At 32.1% G+C, this 20,577-nt stretch overlaps 1 protein-coding gene across 1 annotated transcript; it reads right to left on the bottom strand.

The window, feature by feature from the left end:
* Positions 1 to 390: 390 nt before the first annotated feature.
* LOC108909093 lies at positions 391 to 17,096 on the bottom strand. Its single transcript, XM_018713327.1, has 8 exons — positions 17,016 to 17,096; positions 16,789 to 16,944; positions 16,492 to 16,659; positions 7,964 to 8,201; positions 3,189 to 3,365; positions 2,351 to 2,599; positions 1,978 to 2,287; positions 391 to 793 (listed from the first exon to the last, which is right to left on the bottom strand). Exons 1-8 carry the CDS (start codon positions 17,082 to 17,084, stop codon positions 391 to 393), a joined length of 1,770 nt encoding a protein of 589 aa, XP_018568843.1. The 5' UTR covers positions 17,085 to 17,096.
* Between the last annotated feature and the right edge of the window lie 3,481 nt (positions 17,097 to 20,577).

Here is a 20,577-nt window from a genome sequence, read left to right as displayed (position 1 = left end):
GTTTTCAGAAAAATAACCCCCGACTGATCCTTTATTTGATGCAATTTGGTTCATTTCATTAATTTTTTTTAAAGGTGCAAACACCCAAGTAATTAAAGCAAACTACAAAGCAAACACCGTCTTGAAAACGTACCGACTTAAAAAACATATAGAAGACACCAGAGGCATTATTTTCCAACAATTAATTTTGGTAGTCCTAACAGTAACTTCAATACGAAACTCGTTTCTTAAAGTCGAAATAAAAAACTTACAGAGATGATACTTTTGTTAGGAGGATACGGGAGGATCGGGAAAGTGATCTGGAAACAAATAAGTCTCAGGTGCTACAAATGACTTATTTATTACGAAATATAAACGAGAACCTCGAAACGAAACAATCACAGACAAACGCTAACGCCGCAGCAGTCCCATATTGTTCGCCACCTGCTTGCACTTAACGGTGAGTTCCTCGTGCACCAGACTGAAGCACATGGCCACCACCACCAGCCCGAGGAAGAGGTACAGGCAGCACGCGAACAGCTGCATCTGCGCCTGCAGCTCGGAGCTCTGGAGCAGCCGGTCGCCCACCCCTATGGTGGAGAGGGCCGTGAAGCAGAAGTAGATGGCGTCCAGGAAGCTCCAGCCGCTGGCCGAGGAGAAGGCGGCGGCGCCGGTGCACACATACGATACGAAGATGACTAGCACTAGGATGGCAGGCACTGACGGTGTTTGTGAGGGGGGCGGCGTGGGGGAATGACGACCCTCAGGAGGACGCCAGATCAGGGGGATCCTGGACGGCGTGTCGTGGGTGCAGCTGTAAAGGGAGACATTTGTAAAAACTGCACTATGCTTATGGACTGACTCTGTCCCAACCGAAATTGTTTTTAAATATATATTTTTAATAAAAAAAACATAAAGATAGCTGGTTACACACAAGCGTTTAATGTACAATTATATAATTTTGTCCTTATTACTTTGAAATAATTGACAATCAAAAATTTTGATTTGTTAGTCGAAAATAGAATTCAAATTTGTAGTCGTATTAGCCATGGCATCTACCAAAAAGAAAATACGACGCCCAACTTTTGTTTTTCTTGCACATTGTTTTATTCAGAGCATTTTTTTTCATGTGATATGATTCACTTTTTGGTTTTCATCAAGACACCAAATTATCCAATTTTACAAAGAGTGCTTTGAAAACAAAACATCTGATTATTATCTTAACATGAAATTTTGACACTTTTGACAGTTCGATAAAATTTTCAATGACAATGACGAAGAAATGATATTCTTCAAATGAAATAGGCGTTAAATTTGAAGCATATTTCTTCTTCATGTGAAAAATATGTTTTAGATTATTTAAACTTGACAGTGTTGATGCAAATTGAACTGAATTGTTAAAATTTTGTTTGAAGTAATAATTATATGTTTTGTTTTCAAAGCACTCTTTATGAATGTGAATAATTTTATATTTCTGTAAAAACAAAGAAATAAACCATATCACGTGATGATACCTACATCATGGCAATCAGATATTTCCATGGGTTTCTAAGAACAGTATAGTATAGAACAATCTCTTGGCTTTAAGAACACGATAGAAACAGAACATATTCTATAAATATCATGAAACAAATGAGTAAACAAATGTATAAGCAAAGCACTCTAGGGCGAATTTCTCTACAGTAATTTTACAAAACTAAAAGGAATACTAATCCAACTCAATATTACATACCAAATTATAATTATCTCTCTAATATTATCAAAATAACATTTCAAGAAAAATAGTACCTTATAAAAAATTCCGCCCTATCCGATTTTGATTAAAAAAAATTAAAATCAAAATTAGCGTTTCGTTGATAATTTCAAAATGAAAAAATAAATAAAATAATAATAAGCTCAAATTTAATTTCATCAAGTTCTTTATATCTTAAGCACATTAATTAACTACGACATGTACGTTCTAAATACGAATTAAAAAAATATGTTAAATTTACTTACATGTGTTCGTTTTCATCTGTGTCGTCAGTGTCGTCCAGATCAGAAGTCGATATCCCGACGATGGAACTGTTGAGAGTGTTCTTGACGGGGGTGCCGTGCGAATGCGTGGGGCACACGGCCATGGGGGGGTCGGCTAGCATTTGCCTAACGGGGCCTTGTCTGCAGCGGCCCCTCATGTGGCTTGACCGTACGGTGGCTAAGATGGCCCGCTTTGGCACTTCTTGGTGTTCGATGTACTGGTGGTTGGGCTTGCAACCGGCGGTGTGGTTGGGGGTGCTGTGGCTCGAGGCGATCTGGATCGAAGCTGTGTCTGTAGAAGAAGACATGAAGAGTTAATTATTTGTGGAAAGGTTAAATCGGATTTTAGGGCTACCTTCGTGTGTTTTGCAGAAGTGCTTTCCCGAAGGACTGGCAGGGGCCTTGTGGTATCCCACGGAAGGACTTTTGATCTTCGATTTGTGCTCGTGTTTGCAGCATAGCTTCGAATAGCCTTTTCTTGCCCCTGAGGCCAACACGCTGCCAAGGGCGGACAGGAGGATTAGCATTAGGGGAACCCCCACTATTGCGTAGATCATTGCTACCACCTTTCCCAAGGCTGTTTTTGGGGATAGCTTGCCATAACCTAAAAACAGAAACTTACTTATTTGTTTTACTCCATCCAATAATATAAACCAATTAGAAGATGGGGATAATCAAGGTGCCTAATTGAAACACGACAAATAAAACGAAACAAACAATATACTAATAAAAAAAACTAATATATTTACGTAAAAATAAAGATATATGAAAATAATGTTAAACAGAAAGACATACGATATACGTATTATAATTTAAATATGTATTGCGAAATACTTTTTTAAAAGAATTCTAGGAAGTAAAATTAAATAATCGAATCTGCCGTAAAGCTGCGCAGATATAAAAAATAACGACATTTTTCATTTGAAATTGAAAACTGTGAATTAACTTTATTTGGTGCAGAGCCAAACTACTTTTTTTTTAATAAATTAATTAATGCAATTGCACATATCTTCGCTACTGATTGTTTAGTGTTCATTAAGGCAACTTATCAAGGTATAAATTGTTAATTGGAATAAAGTCATTAGTTAGAATACGCAAAAAAATTGTTCATTTTTCAGTTCACTTCAATTTTTTCCAGACTCAATCAATCATAGAGATGTTTTATACAAAAATAGTACAAATTTAATTCTCACCCACTGTGGTGAGTAGAGTGACAGAATATAACAACGCCTCCCCGAAGCTCCAATGAGGCCCAATGGAGGAGGAAGACCCATCCATTTTTCCCGACTCCACTACGGCCCTTTCGAACCTCTTTAGTTGTTCTGTTACCAGCCTGGTCCAATTTTTCTCGTAAAGCACATTCAGTCGTTCTGTAAAACAAACACATCTAATTAAAAAAAGGGTATTTGTCATACAATTTTTAATTCCCGCATGAAGACCAACAGCACGCTTGGCCAAACTTTAATGGTGGGTACTATAAGATAAATTTTAAAAAAATTTCTAGAAAATGAGATTTTAGTTTTAATTAATCTACTAAGCATTTGCACACACACAGTACATGCCACATATTCGTTATTGTGATGTGTATAGCTTTTCATTAATTAAAAATGAAACAATTCACTAATTCAGGATATTTATTTTTAGAAAATTTTCATGTTTATTTGTTATTTAGAATGTCCTCCATTAAAGCTTGTCAAAGGATTTTAGTTATACCCTGTATAATTTATTTCTTTAACAATAACGGTTTTCTACAATCAAAGAAATTTCATGAAGAAATTAATGAATTTACGTGAATCCAATTTTTTATTGTATTAAGTGCAATTTTGAAAATTAATATTTTTTCCATGCCAATTTCTAAGTTAAGATCATTTCTTTCTGTTGTTGAGGATTTTGCTGTTTGTAAAAAATATTATAAATATTACAAACCCTTTCCCCAACAGGATTAGTTCAAAACAAACCCCGGCTTTCATTGTTTTTTTTTGACAGGCAGTCAGAGCATTAACAACGTTTGCCGAGTTTGGATTTAGTTTAGCGGTTGATTTCGGTAACTTTTTACTCAGCCTTAAGGGCATTACATCCATAACTGTCTGACATTTTCATTGCTTATTTACACACACACCATCACCTTCAAGCTAGCCGTACTTTTACGGTACCTGTACGCGTCAATTGGGAATACTTCGTGTTGAAGTTGAGAAGTTGAATTTCTTCGCGGCTCCCATTTAAGACCTTATAAACCCGAGAGCGATCGATGACGCCTAAGCAAAATTTAATTACCGTCAACAATCTATCACGGTGTTGACGGACGCGTATGCAAATCCAATTTAATGACAGCTTACTCATTGGCCTCTTGGGCCTATCTAACGTATACATAATGAATCCGGGACGACCATATTGGAAACGTTTCGACAGTATTTAGGCTTAGATTTACGGCCGGTATTCAAACAATCCAAACGCTAGTGCTAACAAAGGGCTTGTAGGGATGTAACTGATGGATCATTCGGTAAACAACTTGGCACGTGTTTTTTCAAAAAGTTAATATTTGTCGCGAAATATTTTAACGAGATTATAAGGAAGGGATCAAAATTTCCGGTAAAATTGGTCGTTCCAAAAAACAAAACTGTTTCCTTTAAGGAGGATCAGGTGCTACGAAAAAATGCAGCCAATTTCGTATCATTGAGATATATTATTTTTGCAATGCGAAACCCGGTTCTGTGAATTATTTTTCGATTTGTTTTTGTTTTTAATTAATGCCAAAGATTGGAATCAGGGAGACTAGATAAGGAGCACAAACTCATACGGGAAAATTGACAAAATTTGTCCAAGAAATGGCAGAAGTTGGGGTGGCGCTAGTGTTCCATATGTCCCAAATGAATGTAGCATAATAAATACGAGTGAAGTAAGCAAATATCAACCAATTTTATTTTATATTGAGTTTAGTAGATATATCGGGGAGGTATATTAACCTAAAAACTAGAAGTCAAGTCAATAATTATTACAATTTGTTTTTATAAATGGTAAATAAAAAGTTTCGAAAATAATTTAAATATGGTAATAGTATGTGAAGTGAATGACTGTCAACAGATTTAAAATAAAACAGTACGTTTGTGATCTGCATTTTCAATCTAATGATGTCCAGCAGTTCTATATTACAACTTGACCGAATAGTGGGTTAATATTATGGCAAAAGGTCGAATAATTCGGAAGTTGGAAGCAGCTTCTTTGATTCTTAATACGGTAGAGAAATTTTTAAATAGAAAGATTTCATAAGTGAAAATATTGTATAATTGAATGATGCATTGTTTCTTTATATATTTTGCAGCAGCATCAACAGCAAGAGCATCCGCTACACCAGCAACAACAGGTGCAGCAGCTACAACAAGAGCAACAGTTACAACAACAACAACAACAACAACAACAACAACAACAACAACAACAAGAACAGCAAGTAAATCAAGAGCAATTAAGTTACGATGAGATTATACTAGAAAGTGAGCATCCTGTCCTGTATAATCTAATAAAAGAAATGTTCTGTTGACGTGTGATGAGGTCTCGACAAAGCAACGATGAATATGTTCACATAATATTAACAACAGCAACAAAGTATACTTTATTTATTTCTACATATTCTTGTAATTTATATTACGTGCATAAATAATTAAATTGGTATCTTTCATATAATTCTTGCTGGTGACATCGTTATCATTACTGAATTGAATAAATCATTTCCAATTAGTTGCTGTCTCTTTCCTGTTAGTAAAAAAACTGATTGAAATTCAGATATCATATAAAATTTAAAGAGAGGATACGTGTAGTAATCGATGCTGATCGATCTGTATTGGTAATTGACTACTTTTACTAAATATTTAAACATGGAAATCAATTGCTTCATGAACAAAATGAAATTTTAAGAAGATAGACAAGTATTACTTATTTTTAAGAAGAGTTCCTGTTTTATTTGCAATATATATTTACTTTGTTACTTGTTTGTTATGAATAAATATTTTATTTTAATTAGGCACAAATAATTTCGATTTTTTTATTCAATTAATAAAACATTGAAATCTTTGGTAGATAAACATTTTATTTTTACAAAATTTTGAGAGACATCTCATTCTGACCTTCAAAAGAAACAGTTCCAAATCTCTTCTAAAGAAGAGAGCGATATAACTCTCGAAGCATTGAGAAGCCAAAACCGACAACATGGCAATCAGCTTAGAAATTGTCCAACCATAATTTATCGACTTTCCATAGTCAGTTTTCAGTTACACTAATATAGTATATTATTGGTTATTCAAAAAAAATATGGATTGTGATATACCCTATCTTATATGAATTGCTTTCCCATCAATTATTCCTATAACCTCTGGAAATTCATATTGGGCAAAATATTGTTCGATTACAACTGCCTAATTATCTCGGCCATTCTATTCTATAATTTGTGGAGACAAGTTACTTAGCAAGTATGTAACTTTTTTGGTTGTTGTAGAGCTTAAGGCAATGCAAAATTTACCAGAATCATGGGTGAAATAATTAGAAATGGCAAATTTTTCTTCAATTCTGTTAGCTACTTCCCTGATGCTAACACGTAAATGTTAAAAAAACTTGGCCACTATATTCAGGTACAGTAATTTCAAAGTAGTTCTTATTTTTTACTATTTCTGTTTCTTAGAGTAAATCTATTTCATCATCACTCAAGCTGGACAATGCGTCTAATAAGTCATCTGAATCACTGGACTTAAAATCGGACATCTGTAATATTTTAAAAAGTTTATTGAAAACGCCGAGTTTTTTTATATTCTATTTTTTATTACCACAAGTAAAAATTCTATATTAATAATACAAGAATTAGGTACTATTTTTTTAAAGGGAACTTCCTGTATAAAATGTGACTATTTTTTACTAACATTAAACTAAAATCTTTAACAAAGTAATTATCAAAAACATAAACCTTACTTATAGGTTAATATTAACAAGATCACGTCATAAATTCCTTGAAAACTAGTTTCTTTCTATGAACACCAAATTCTTCTCATAAAGCTAATATTTTTTACTATCTATTTAGTTTAATTACAGTCCGGAATGACATATTTTCGTGATTTATATAATTCAAAGTAGCTTACATTATTTATTTTAAAATTTTTAACACATCACAAAAATGACATGATTGATTTATAATTCAAACTGCCGCTTTTTTATCTCCCCTTTCTACCTATGGGACATATGGAACACTAGCGCCCTCTTATTTTTGTAAGATTTTTGTTTACATGGAGTTCGGGCTCCTTGTATAGTCTCCATGATTGGAATGTTTAACTTAGGTTCTTATAGGAAATGTTATGATGCATACCCTTAAAATCGAATTATGGGTGAAAAAATGCAAATGTTAAGACGAAAAAAATATAAACATTTACCTAAACGTTAGTTAAAAGATGAAAGAAAGAAAAAAAGTAGGTTACCACACATTTCACAGTGAAATAAATTATTAAACACAAGAAGTTCTGACTTGTCGTTCACCAAGTAATAAACGCTAAGATATAACGGCAACAGCGCAATAGAGTACGAAGAAGCATATGTGACGGGAAATTTAAATAAACGTTTCGATACACAACTCGGTCATTATAAATGGAATACATTCAACTTGTGTTTATTTGGAATAATAAAATAAAATGGGAAATTTTCAAAAGAAGTATGTTTTTTCAAATCTTGTTTTATTTATAAAGCACGATAACCTTTCAATACAAGAAATAAAAAATATTTTTGGCTGCAAATAACAATCGTATCTCAGTATAATAAAAAATGTTTTATACTTTCATAAATACAATAATAGCTTTAAATCCTTGTCTTATAAGGAATATTTGTATTCACAGAAGTGCATCATAGTAGTATGCTACTTATGCATGTAACTAAATCATATTTAAACTTTTCCAAGCGAATCACTTCGTGATCACAGTTTGTAGATAATCTTAAATACGTGAAAGTTCTTTGTAAATAGACAAGTGCATGCTTTGTGCCATGTACTCCATGTCGATTAGTTGATGCCCTCGAACGGTGTACGGAGGTTCTGGTTCCACAATCTTCTCTTCAACATCTTTTTTCTTGCTTTTGCTATTTTGTGTTCTGATTTTCAAGCTCTCACACTTTCTTTTGGTCCCTTTATTTATAACTGGGGCAAAGTAGCCCATAAAATAGTTATTTCCATACCAATAACCCTGGTGTCGAAGAATATTGTTTGACTTAATTTGATACGATTTTTTTTAAACAATATTTGAGGAATACCTTTTAAATAGTAGAGTAATAAAAGCAAATGATAATATTATTATATTAAAAAGTCTAGAAATTATTTTAATAAAAAAATATTCAGACCATTTCCGCATTTCTTTAAGAAGCTGATAAAGATTTTGAATATGTTTAGGATCAAGAGGTTTCTAATCATTTTTAAGGATTGCTTAATTGTTTTGCTAATTTTTCCCATTTTTGTTTTCAGAAATTGTTAAATTTCTAAATATAAGCATACTATTCAATCATAGTAAGAAAACAAAAACAAAAGCAAATCAGCTAGAATGTGGGAACATAATACGGCAGAATCACATGTATTTAGTCGGTTTTAAACACATCACATTCCGAACCGAACATATATCATACCGACCGACGTTCATTCGAATCTTCGTAACGTTAATTTTTTTGCATCAAAATCCATTTTACAGCGAACGTGACATTTTCAAATAAGCGTTGTCATGTATAAATTCAACAACTACATACCGACAAAGCCCCCGAAAAAAGCTTTGCCGGATACTTTTGTCCCCGTGTTATTGAAACAATTCCGTGTCACCTGATCATTCCCAGTACCCCTATGCCGAAAATATGCTCTGCCCGATACGAAAAGTGTTTAATCTGGAACCAGTTGGGGTTAAATTTTATTGAGCGTAAAGAGACGGCCAAAGAATGAATAAATAAATAAATAAAAATAGAAAGGTCATATTTATTTAAATTGATACCAAATGGACCCGATAGAGTTAATACATGTTATTTGTTGAAAATATGTAATAGTAGAGATCTTAATTAATTGTAACACGTCTTTGTGATAGCTCTGCGGTTTTCATTTGTAACATGATGTTTGTAATAAAGAAAAATGCGTCTATTGTCTTTGTTATACTCGTGGTTCTTTTTCGACTCTCCGAATTTTGTTGTGATAGAGAAATGAATAATGTGGTAAGACAGATTTATTTGTGAATTCGAAAACAGATCTTTTGAGTTAAATGTATTCGATATGGCTTTGTATAGTTGTAACATAGATTTTTTAAGGCACTGGTTTTTAGAAGTTATGCCATTACGGATTATACTAACGTTTTATATTTTTTATTATTTGTTAGAGAGGTGATATCAAGTTTTTCCGAGTTGACGGGCTCTGTAGACGTAGCCCAGAACGTTTATAATATAACGATAAGAAATGTATGTAATCTATTTCAAATCAAGTCCAGACTGTGGACGCCGGTTGTAACAAAAATCTCACCAGAGTGGACATATCCCTTAAGGAAGGTATGTTTGTCTTTGTATAAAAAAAATACCAGAACTGTAGAGCTATCTTCTTCTGATTTCAGGGACATTATATACTAACCGAAGGGCGTTTCGATATAACCCTTCTTGTTGTTGCACGTACAAAGTTGGTACTGGAAAATTCAGGTAGAATACATTGACAGAAGAGGGAAGGTGCCATTTTGCCTCGATTTATATTTTACAATGATACCCAAAAATGACTAATATTATTTTACTGTCGTTAATGTGAGATACGAAATTATTAGAGTAATTTTAAAAAGAGTAATGCTTTACTGCGAGTAAAACGATTAAAGCCGTAATACAGTTTCCAAAACGAAATATTTTGTGAGCTCTCTGGCATTTCGCGAAAGCAAATTTTCAGGGTTTGTATGTAACTGGGCAAAATTACGAATATGAAATTGCGTGCAGGTATTTTGGGTCCGTAATTTTCATCAAATTATCATTACCAAGGGCGGGTTTGTGTTTTTTTTATAAAGCAAAGTCCGGTTCTTTACTCACAGGAGATTTGAGGCTAAAAACAAGCTAGAATTCATCAACATATCCATAATATTACGAATGTTCATGTCTGATAGAAGTCCAATAAGGAACAGGGAATAGCCGTGTTCACAAACATGGAACAAATTTGATTCGGTCTAATGTAATAAATACCATACCGTAAGGGATGAAAGGGAATAGTATAAAACAAAGGCGGGGGCTGCATTATACGACAACACACTAACTCGATGGGGTTTCTCATCTCTTATTGCCGAACAAGCGGTAAAACAATAACATATAACGTTACGATAAAGAATGGAACGCGAAATTGGGGAGAGAACAATATAAACCGTATACAACACCCGTTAGGTGTGTTGTTTTCCAATAAAGGACTTTCATTCACTATATACGTACATAAGTCGAAAAAATATTGCAAAAATTATATAAAATGTGAAATTTGTATATTTTTTAATGGAATATTAAAATATTAACTATCGAATCAGTACAAAATGTTAGTGCAGCAAAACGATTTCTTATAGTTTTGAAAACTCGAAATTTCACACCCCACTTTCAAGGCCTATAACTTCTCAGGCCAGGGGTGCAGTTTAGTATAAAAGTATGTCGCGTTAAATCACCATATTTTTGCTCTGTGTCGATTCTTATGCGAAACACCCTATATATGCTTCTTTATCTTTAATAAACTGAAAATTTATAATTAAGGACGTAGTAAAATAATTAGAGCAGCGGATCACAATGCTTGCGTTAGGTTAGGTTACAATAAACAACTTACAAAGCACGGTGTGACGTCACGGTTATCCTACGGGAAAGGTATTGATGTAAAAATTTAAGAATAGTTTTACTTTGGTTCAAATTTAATACATCGTTCTGAATTAAACTAAATACCTACTTAACCCAAAAAGAAAGTTTTCGACAAGCCGACAATGACTCTATATAATCATCCTCGTTGGACGCAATCTGAAATATACGGCACCTCTTATTTCTTTTATAATTCCTTTTCTTTCCGTTCTTCCCTTATGACTCTTATGGGGGAAGGTTTATATATCATTTTGCTTGTTTCGCAGTACAAACAAACGGTCACAGGGCAAGACAAGGACATTTATCTGCTTTAACCTATCTTGAGTTTTAATTATCGACCATTTCGATATGATAAAAGCGTAATTTCAGTTTACCGTTCCGACCAGTGTTATGGTCCCGAAAGGCTAGGGCGCAGCACAATTCAATTTAAAATTTATTGGGGCGATAAATGATTTATACAAAATTTATAATGGCAAAACAATGTTAACTAAACAACAGTGTGATCATTTCCCAACAATTGAATTTAATTTGAAGTTAAGCCTTTGTGTGTTAAACACAGCATTTATATATAAATTAAATGCATTGTTTTATGTAATATTTTGTGACACAATTCGATTACCGCATTTACAAAAAGTCATAAACAACGGCTAGTGGCGAATTGTTTTTGGCAGGATTGTGATTTAAAAACGAATTTAAATAAATTATATCTATAAATTTTTCTCATTAAATAAAAGACAATCCTAAGGTTTTTGAAGAAAACGTTCCGGAAATAAATTGGACCCAGTGTGAGTAGGAACGTAAAAATAATGCAAATACGCGAGAAAAAATGAGCACACTGCAGGCTATATTAAATTTTTTTAGCTTTTTCATTTTCTACGGCAGAAATTGGGGTCAGCAGTGGCACATCTTGTGTTTTTTCTACGTAAAATATGCATACAACCCTCCCTTTGTGCGAAAGGAAAGAAATAATAGGAAATTTATTAAAAATACGGGGAGCTCTGGAGCATCTGGTTCTTAATATTCTCGGTTTATGAGTACTGGAACGAAATTATGGAATATCGGGCGTCATTATGAAATATAAAATATTGTATTACTTGGCGCTATGGAATGATGAAGAAATGTAGGTAAATATTATCTAGAGAGAAATTAAATAATTGTAATTTTAAAAGGGAACATTATACCCAAAAAGCCAAAATAAAAACTTATTGGATAATTTATATAAAAGTTCTAAAATAGTGAAAATTTAAGAATATATATTGTCCTCGGGATTCGATCTAGATCTATGGAAACTAAAATAAATGACAGACTTGACATATAAATGTTTCCTTTATTAATATACGACATAAAAATATTAAATTAATGAATAATGAAGGGAAAAAATCGAGGGGCGATCCGCTAAGGAAAAAACGTACGAATATTACAAAATTTCTGAAATCTCTTGTAATGTATCTGCAGATTTCAATATCGATTAAAAAAAAATTACAAATTTCATATAAATAATCAAGATTACAATATCTTTCAACCGATTACAAAACATTTCAGGAGATTTCAGAGTTATTTTAGTAGATTTCAATGATTATTTAAGATTTCAATAGGATTATTCGAAATTAAAAGAAGATTTCAAAATTTCTTAATAATATTTCAAGGAATACGGGAAGATTACAATAAGTTTTGAATGTCCATTTGAACAAAAATAATTGAATTAACTTCAACTGTCATTCATTTCATTCATTAACAGTAGTGCTTTGATTAAGAATTTCCAGTATCATTTTTACGCAAAAATTGTAACATTCTGATTAAGTTTTTGTTCGAATGAACGTTAAAAACTTTTTGTCATGACAAAAATGATAACGCCATTTTGAAAGTAGGTAAGTATATATTTTTATTGAAAGATAAAAATATAATAATCCAATAAACTAATAAAAATAAAAAAATAGAAGTAACATAAAATAAACATTTTCCCAAAAAATAAATAATAAGAAATATTTTAAGCTTTTATTAACACTTGTATTTAATACTTTACCTGTATACAGTGTATTTAAAAAAGACGCGGCAATATTTAAGGGGGCGATTGCCCAGATCATTTTATAAAAAAAAGTTCCTATAAACATACGTCCGCAAACGCTTCGTTACCGATCTACAGAATGTTGAAATTTCATTAAAAAAACAGTAAAAATTAAATTTCTCCAAAACCTCTTGATATTATAATGAAATTTTAGGCCTGTCAATAGCTATGGCAGACGCGTACTTTGCAATACAAAACGATTTTTTAGTCTTACCAGTGACTAGCTATTTTTAATGAAAAAAATAGGACCCCGCTGGTTTTTCTAAAAATATAATTTTTTAATTCCTTGTTCAATTATGAAGAAGAAAGCTTTCCTCAGATTATACGCACCGTACGTCACACCGTTATTGAGTAAAAAAATAAAAAACATTTTATTGCGCACCTAAACCCAATGTTGTTTTAATTGAGAAATTTAAATTATTGAACAAAGAAATTCAAATTATCAAATTTGATTGATTTTTGAAATGTGGTACATACTGTTGTTTGTAGTAGGTAATAATAAGGGGCTGCGTTTTAGAGAAATTTAATTTTTACTGTTTTTTAATGAAATTTCACATTCTGTAGATCGGTAACGAAGCGTTTGCGGACCTATGTTTATAGGACTTTTTTTATAAACTGACCTGAGCAATCACTCCCTTAAATATTGCCGCGTCTTTTTTAAACACACTGTATACAAGTAAAGTATTAAATGCAAGTATTAATAAAAGCTTAATATATTTTTTATTTATTAGTTTTTGGGAAAATACTTACCTACTTTCAAAATAGCATTATCATTTTTGTCATGACAAAATGTTTTTAACGTTCATTCGAACAAAAAACTTAATCAGAATGTTACAATTTTTGCCCAAAAAATGCCTGATACTGGAAATTCTTAATCAAAGTACTACTGTTAATGAATGAAATGAATGACATTTGAAGTTAATTCAATTATTTTTGTTCAAATGGACATTCAAAACTTATTGTAATCTTCCCGTATTCCTTGAAACCATATTAAGAAATTTTGAAATCTTCTTTTAATTGCTAATAATCCTATTGAAATCTTAAATAATCATTGAAATCTACTAAAATAACTCTGAAATCTCCTGAAATGTTTTGTAATCGGTTGAAAGATATTGTAATCTTGATTATTTATATGAAATTTGTAATATTTATTGAATTGATATTGAAATCTGCAGATACATTACAAGAGATTTCAGAAATTTTGTAATCTTCGACTGTTTTTTCCTTGGCGGATTGCCCTTCGGAACAGACCAATCGCACCATATAGGTTTCTGTGGCATTCTTTGGAAAATGAGGTAGGGGGGGGGGCGTTGTACAACGACTACATCGACGAAATTCATTAGCTGATTATATAGATTACAGCGAGGATTACAGATAAGATTACGTAGATTACAGATAGATTACATAGATTACAGATAAGATTACGTAGATTACATAAAGATTCCAGGGCAAACGTACGAAGATTACATCAGCGGATCGCCCCTCGGAAAAATTATACAAAATTAAATAAAGACCTAACCAAATCAACAAAAAATAGAATTTATAGAATATTATATAAATATTATGTACCTACTACACATTTTCAACTAAATAATGAATTTTATCAACACGATTTTGGAATAGCAATAAGGTCTTCATTAGCAACTGCTTTAAATAATACTTTTCTGTTTTTATTTTAAAGAAAACTAAATGAAAAATCCACATTTTCGTGGATATATATATTTTTGCAGTTTCGTCTTTTACCATTGAAGAATTAAACCAACAATTAAGTCTGCTTTTGAAATATAAAACAATGATACATTACCCTTTTTGTTTAATTATGGCAATTATTTAGAATAAAGAAAACCAACTCATCATACTGACAAATATCTAAATTTATTTTGAATCAACATATTGATAAGTATAAAGAAAGATGTAATTAAATGTTTGTCGATCTGATTTCTTCGAAAGATGAAATTTTTAATACTGAATTGAAATTCAATAAAAATGTACTAATAAACAGTTAACAACATTAGGGACGTTTGTCTCAAAGGCGAGTCCAAATAATTACTATTTTCAAAATTCAAAAAAATGCGTTTATAGCATACTTTGTGAATAGGCGAGCACAAACATTAAAAAATGGGAATTTGATAAATCAAGTCACATTTGGGAAAACAGTAATAGAATTCATTGGGGCATGGACAACAGGTTAATTTAATTTTATTTTTTAAGCGAAATATAAATTTAGTTTTGCAGTTATTGATTAATTTCCGACATAAATCTTGTATCTCTGCTCATTTGCAGCTAGCAATATTAACATAATTTTAATGACTGAATATTGAAAACCTCGAAAAACTCACAACGCAGTTTCGTATAAATCAGTAGGTAATCATCGAACAATCCTTAATCATGGTCTGTAGGGATAAATAAAACAGAACTAGGAAGCCGTTACAGCAAATGCAGCAGAAACTTAACGTGATGTCACCGTTACATAAACCGATTCAGATTACAAACATGGCACTTATAAAGCTTCTTATAGCTGCAGAAGTTGCCAGTGTAGCCGTTAATTCTGATTTATGCTCACCAGAGGTGAGTTTCAGTCGTATTCTCGCCAGAGGTAAATGTAGGTTATGTAAGCAAACGGAATTAAATAAGACGTTATCTTTGGGAATACACAACCGGATATAGTGCTTCGTGTACGTAACAGCCCCAAAGTGATCATAGAACTGCTGGCTCTGCAGATATAATTTCAGTGTAGGTACTCTCTTTGAGGAAAAAACTATCCCATTTTATTGGAACTATGAATACTTGAAAGTTACCTAGTTTGTACATATCGTCGTATAAACTTTATTTATAATTTCATAGAGGTATTTTTTGGTTCAGATAAGCTTAGGCACTACGTAACAATTAAATATATTGGCTTATTTCAACGTTGCTTTTGATTAACCAGTCCAAAGACCTCAGACCTTTCTGACGTCGTCGTTGAGCCAGTCCACCGTTCATTATCCGAACCCTAAAAAAAACCGATACTGACCAAGATAGCGATAACCCAAAATTGGCCGTGTTCGATTTCAACAAGTGTTCTGCAAACAATGGAAGAAACATAAATAGGTGTGTGGAGGCTTACTATTGACTAAGCTTTTATGGAGCTAGGCTAAATAAATCTTAAGATTAATCACTACTTTTATTTACTTATCATGAGAAAACCATAGCACATAATGTATTATTTTGTTGATTACGCTTTTCTGGAGCTAGGCAAAATAAATCATATTCGTAAGAGTAATTTTATTTTACCTAACCTAAGAAAATTACAACATATAGGATAGACATAATCTTTTTCAGATACAATATTAACGGTCAATGTCGGCAGTTAAGCAGAAATGTTGAGTCTTGGTGACCAAGTCTATGAAATAAACTTTAATTTTCCAATATAGTCTTGTTATCGGAAACATATTATACACGGTTAAATCGGTGGTGAAATTTGTTAATTTATATATTCCCTTGAAAAGAAATAGTTTGCATTAACGAGACATTAGAGAAAAATGTCAACCACACCCAAAATTATATTTTACTTATTTTAACTATGTATTTAGGTATTGAAAAACTAGTACCTTCAAAATGGGACAAGGGACTTTCGGCTCAAATCTATCAAACAAATATTTGTGTGAAGGAGATAGTTGAACAAATTTGCAGAAATCTTTCTTTTCCACGATACGGAATATTTCGCAGTTGTCCGGGCTTTCTCTTGAAAAGCATTTATACACTTCACATTTTGCGGTCTAAAAATATACAACAGATAAAAAATTGGAACTTACATCGAAATTAAGATCTTATTTTGTCCGTATTTAATTAATAAATGATAATAGTGCAACAACTCTCTTTTTTTACAATTGTCTACAAAGGATTACCAGAGGCGAATGTATATCTTCTAGAACAGTGATGGTAGCATTTACAGTAAACTTATTTTCCACAACGGTCCAGTGTTCTATGGTTACAAAAGAGTGTTCTTTCTTGCCACACGAGAAGCCAGTGAACAGTTTTATATCTAATTCGGAAAATATGCCCTAAAATAAAAGGTCTGTTACAATTGTTTAGTGACGGTGTTTGAAAACCTAAGTCATTTGTACATTCTTACCCTTTTCCGTGAGCTTACGAAGAAAGATAGTAAAGAGGATATTAACAACAAATACAGTAAAGTACGCATGTTCGATATTAACCAACTGTGACTTATGCTTACAGATTACTCTTTAAAGTAGGTTAGCTATATACGAGTATGAAACATATACCTACTATAATTTTCCTTATCCGATCACTACACACAACATTACCTTGAAAAATTATAGCCATTGATATATTATTAGGGAATTAAACAGATAGTGTGACGATAATAAAGTTAATATAGGAGCAAAACTAAACACTATTAAAGAGAAGTGCATCCGGATTGTAACTTATTATTTAAGAACTATCTGGGAAGCGAGAACTAGGGCAAACTTTTCATCCAGAAAAAATCCCAGTATGATAGAAATGTTTTTCTTAATAATTTAATTATTTTAAATTAGAAGTCAATTTTATGGAAGAGAATGTATCTCATTTGTCTTGAAAACGAATTTGGTAGCTTATATTTTATGGGGAATTTAATCCTAAAACTGTTCTTACACTTGTTAATTTTCAAAAAATTTTGTCGTTTTCAACAAAAACACGAATAACTAATAATACGTATTGTAGCTGCTTTATTTAAAATCATTGAAAATTCAAAAGTTGGCTACGAATTTAAACGTCAAACTTGATGATCAGGAAAAAGAAGAATTTAATAGAAAAACAATTCTTATTGTTCAACACTTCTGTAGTTTCCTTCACAGAAACCTAGCTAACACCTGTTCGCTAAATGAAAACTTCTCGGCCATTTTCAAAACACTCGGCAAACAATTATTCAAATTAAATGACTTTTTTCTTGATCGTCAAGTTTCATAGCCAACTTTTGAATGTTCGATTATTTTAAATAGCACAGCTACAATACCTATTATTCGTGTTTTTGTTGAAGACAACAGTTTTTTTAAAACTAACAAGAATAAGAAAATATTTAGCATTAAATTCCCCATAAAATAAAGTAACTATTTTTTATGTCTGACACATTTTAATAGTGCATCATCCCTTATCAACCGTTTAAAATGCTTCACTTGAACTTCACTTACTGTCGATTAATGCTCTTGGTACACNTAGTTTTGGGTAGACTGGAAAGCAATAATTATTATTAAAAAAATTACGAATCGAACAAGTACGAGTGAAAGGCTGAGTAACCGAACCAGAAGTTTTCTCAACTCAAAATAAGAGCAGTAACACATAGATACACAGTATATATTTTTATAAAACTTGATACTATAGACAACATATTTTTACTTCGAATATTTTCTAAATTAATAATAATTATGATAAAATAAAATGTACTCTGTTAATTCTGAGGTTAATTCACCAAATCACTTTTTATTGTTCACGCGGCACAAGGCTTTCCTCAAATGAAATAATAGGAGTCTGCAAGTCTGTACGCAATTACGCAATACGCATGATCTTAAAAGTAATTATAATTATTAGAAAAAGTAATTGTAATTGGAAAAAGTATTTTTACTTATAGAAGTAATTTGTAATTCGATAGTTCAAATAATATAATTACAAATTACAATTCCTATAACAATTTTGCTGCAATTACAATTCCAAATTACTTTAATAAAAAAAAGTACTTAAATACAATTACAATTACAGGAAAAAAAGGGAATTGTAATTGCTAATTACTTTTTCACCAGGAATTACCCAGCTCTGGTAGCTGCTATTTAAAATTATCTCGGGGATGCAGCTTAGTATAAAGGTAAGTTACGTTAAATCACCATATTTTGGGCTCCCGTGCATGCCCCTGCTCCGTGTCGGAAACACCCTGTGTATTTATTTACATGGAGAGCTCAGAACTCAGAAGCCAATCAGCGTAAGTAACTTTTCAAATTGAGTTACATATTGAAGGTTTCTTCTTAAAGTTGAAATGTATGAAATGTTATATCTCAATAAAAATAATTATTAGTATCTTTACGGGAATTTTTATTTTATTACAAGTTTTACAAATAGCCAATTTTCTCATTTTCTATATTATTCAGCGACTTAACTGACTGGCTTTTGAGCCCTCCATATATAACTGCAGTTCTGCCATTATTTTGTTTTATAAATCCTTTGTCTCCCACTGTCCACAGTTAAGCGGTGTACCGCTACTTAGAAATCACCCTGTATATTATACGAGAAATTGAATTACACGGCACAAACGTGTCCGTGCCTGACTTCATGAGGCCAGACAGAAAATTATGAATGGGTAGTTTTATGTCACCATTAATTTGTTATAACGGCACGAAGGAACTTAACTACCTACAATTCATTTTAGCGCCCTAATGGGGATGTAAATAATGGCGGGGTTAAAGTAATGAAGAAATATTCCCGAACCGGCTCCCTCGCATTACGCAATTAGGACAAAAAACTGCCATTATTCGAACGAATAATTTAAATACGTTCTAGCGTGCACTTCCTTAACGACCACCAATTTATTATAAGCAATACGTTGTTATAATTAGCGGGTAATGAGTGGAATGAACATTTTTTGTACGTATTTCTGTATCTGCCTTCAAAAGTTTAAGACAAATTTAGAATAACACCAGGGCCAAAACGGTGCAAGGAATTCCTGTTTTAGGTATCACGCACGTGTGTATGTAAGTTCTACTCGTAATTGTAGTTTGCATGTTATGTTATTACTTTAAACTTTCTTTCAACAGCTTTTCAAATTATATCAAGCGTGCCTACCTACAACGTTCCTGGGGCTTACTGAAAGCGTTTGCGTTATCCTGAGTTTATCGTACACAAAAGCACAACAGGTTTGTAGTGGATGGACGTGAAAATTAATAAAAATGTAAGTAGCTTTTTCATTGAAATGTATTCCAGCAAAATATATTTAAAAATATTCGTTAATTATTTTCTCAACTGCTTTTACTTCTAGTTTCTTCAATTTTCCCAATTTTTAACTACAGAAAAACATAGTTGTTTCCAACTTTTCAGGCTTATTCCGTATAGGCCAGTCATTATACCTTTTTTTCGGGAAAAAAATACTATTAGAAGTTTCTCTGCGAAATATTGTTCCGAAACGTGTTATAAACAAAATATCAAAAAATCAACTCGGGACTAGTTGGGAAACTTTGTTAAAACAATGGTCAAAATTATGGAAAAGTGGTTTTTTGACTCGCGTAAAAAAACTGTTATTCATAGAGAAAAAAGGTTTATACAACAAAGGTAGGTAAAAGATAAATATGTAAAATAAAACAAGTCCGATTAAATTCGGGTAATTTATTTATGCGCAAGAGCTCAAAAATGGTCGAAAATGTCCGCTTTTTTCAATTGCTAATAATTAGTGCAATTTTCATCGTAGACACTTGTAATTCAGGATTTTTTAGGCTTTTTACATCCTTAATAAGTGATAAAAATTTCAGCTCGAAAGCTTCATTGGTTTGGCGTTGGCGGAATTTGTTATCTAAGAAGATGCTATTTTCAATTCATTTTTCCCAAGCTCACAGGCGTTGTAGGGTTTTGATCATTAGTTGTTTTTGTACCTAAATAGTTGTATTGACATAGGCATTTACTGATAATTTAGTTTTTCAAATTTAATTTGTTTAAAA

This window comes from Anoplophora glabripennis, unplaced genomic scaffold, assembly GCF_000390285.2.
Source record: "Anoplophora glabripennis isolate ALB-LARVAE unplaced genomic scaffold, Agla_2.0 scaffold443, whole genome shotgun sequence".
Classification (NCBI taxonomy): Eukaryota; Metazoa; Arthropoda; class Insecta; order Coleoptera; family Cerambycidae; genus Anoplophora; species Anoplophora glabripennis.
This window is presented reverse-complemented; position numbering and strand designations above follow the sequence as displayed.

Coding starts and splice junctions, on each gene's coding strand:
- LOC108909093 (XM_018713327.1), bottom strand. CDS start 17,084: ATGCGTACTTTACTGTATTTGTTGTTAATATCCTCTTTACTATCTTTC. Junction 2,288..2,350: donor CTTCTGCAAAACACACGAAG/GTAGCCCTAAAA, acceptor CTTCTTCTACAG/ACACAGCTTCGATCCAGATC. Junction 794..1,977: donor ACAGATGAAAACGAACACAT/GTAAGTAAATTT, acceptor CTCCCTTTACAG/CTGCACCCACGACACGCCGT.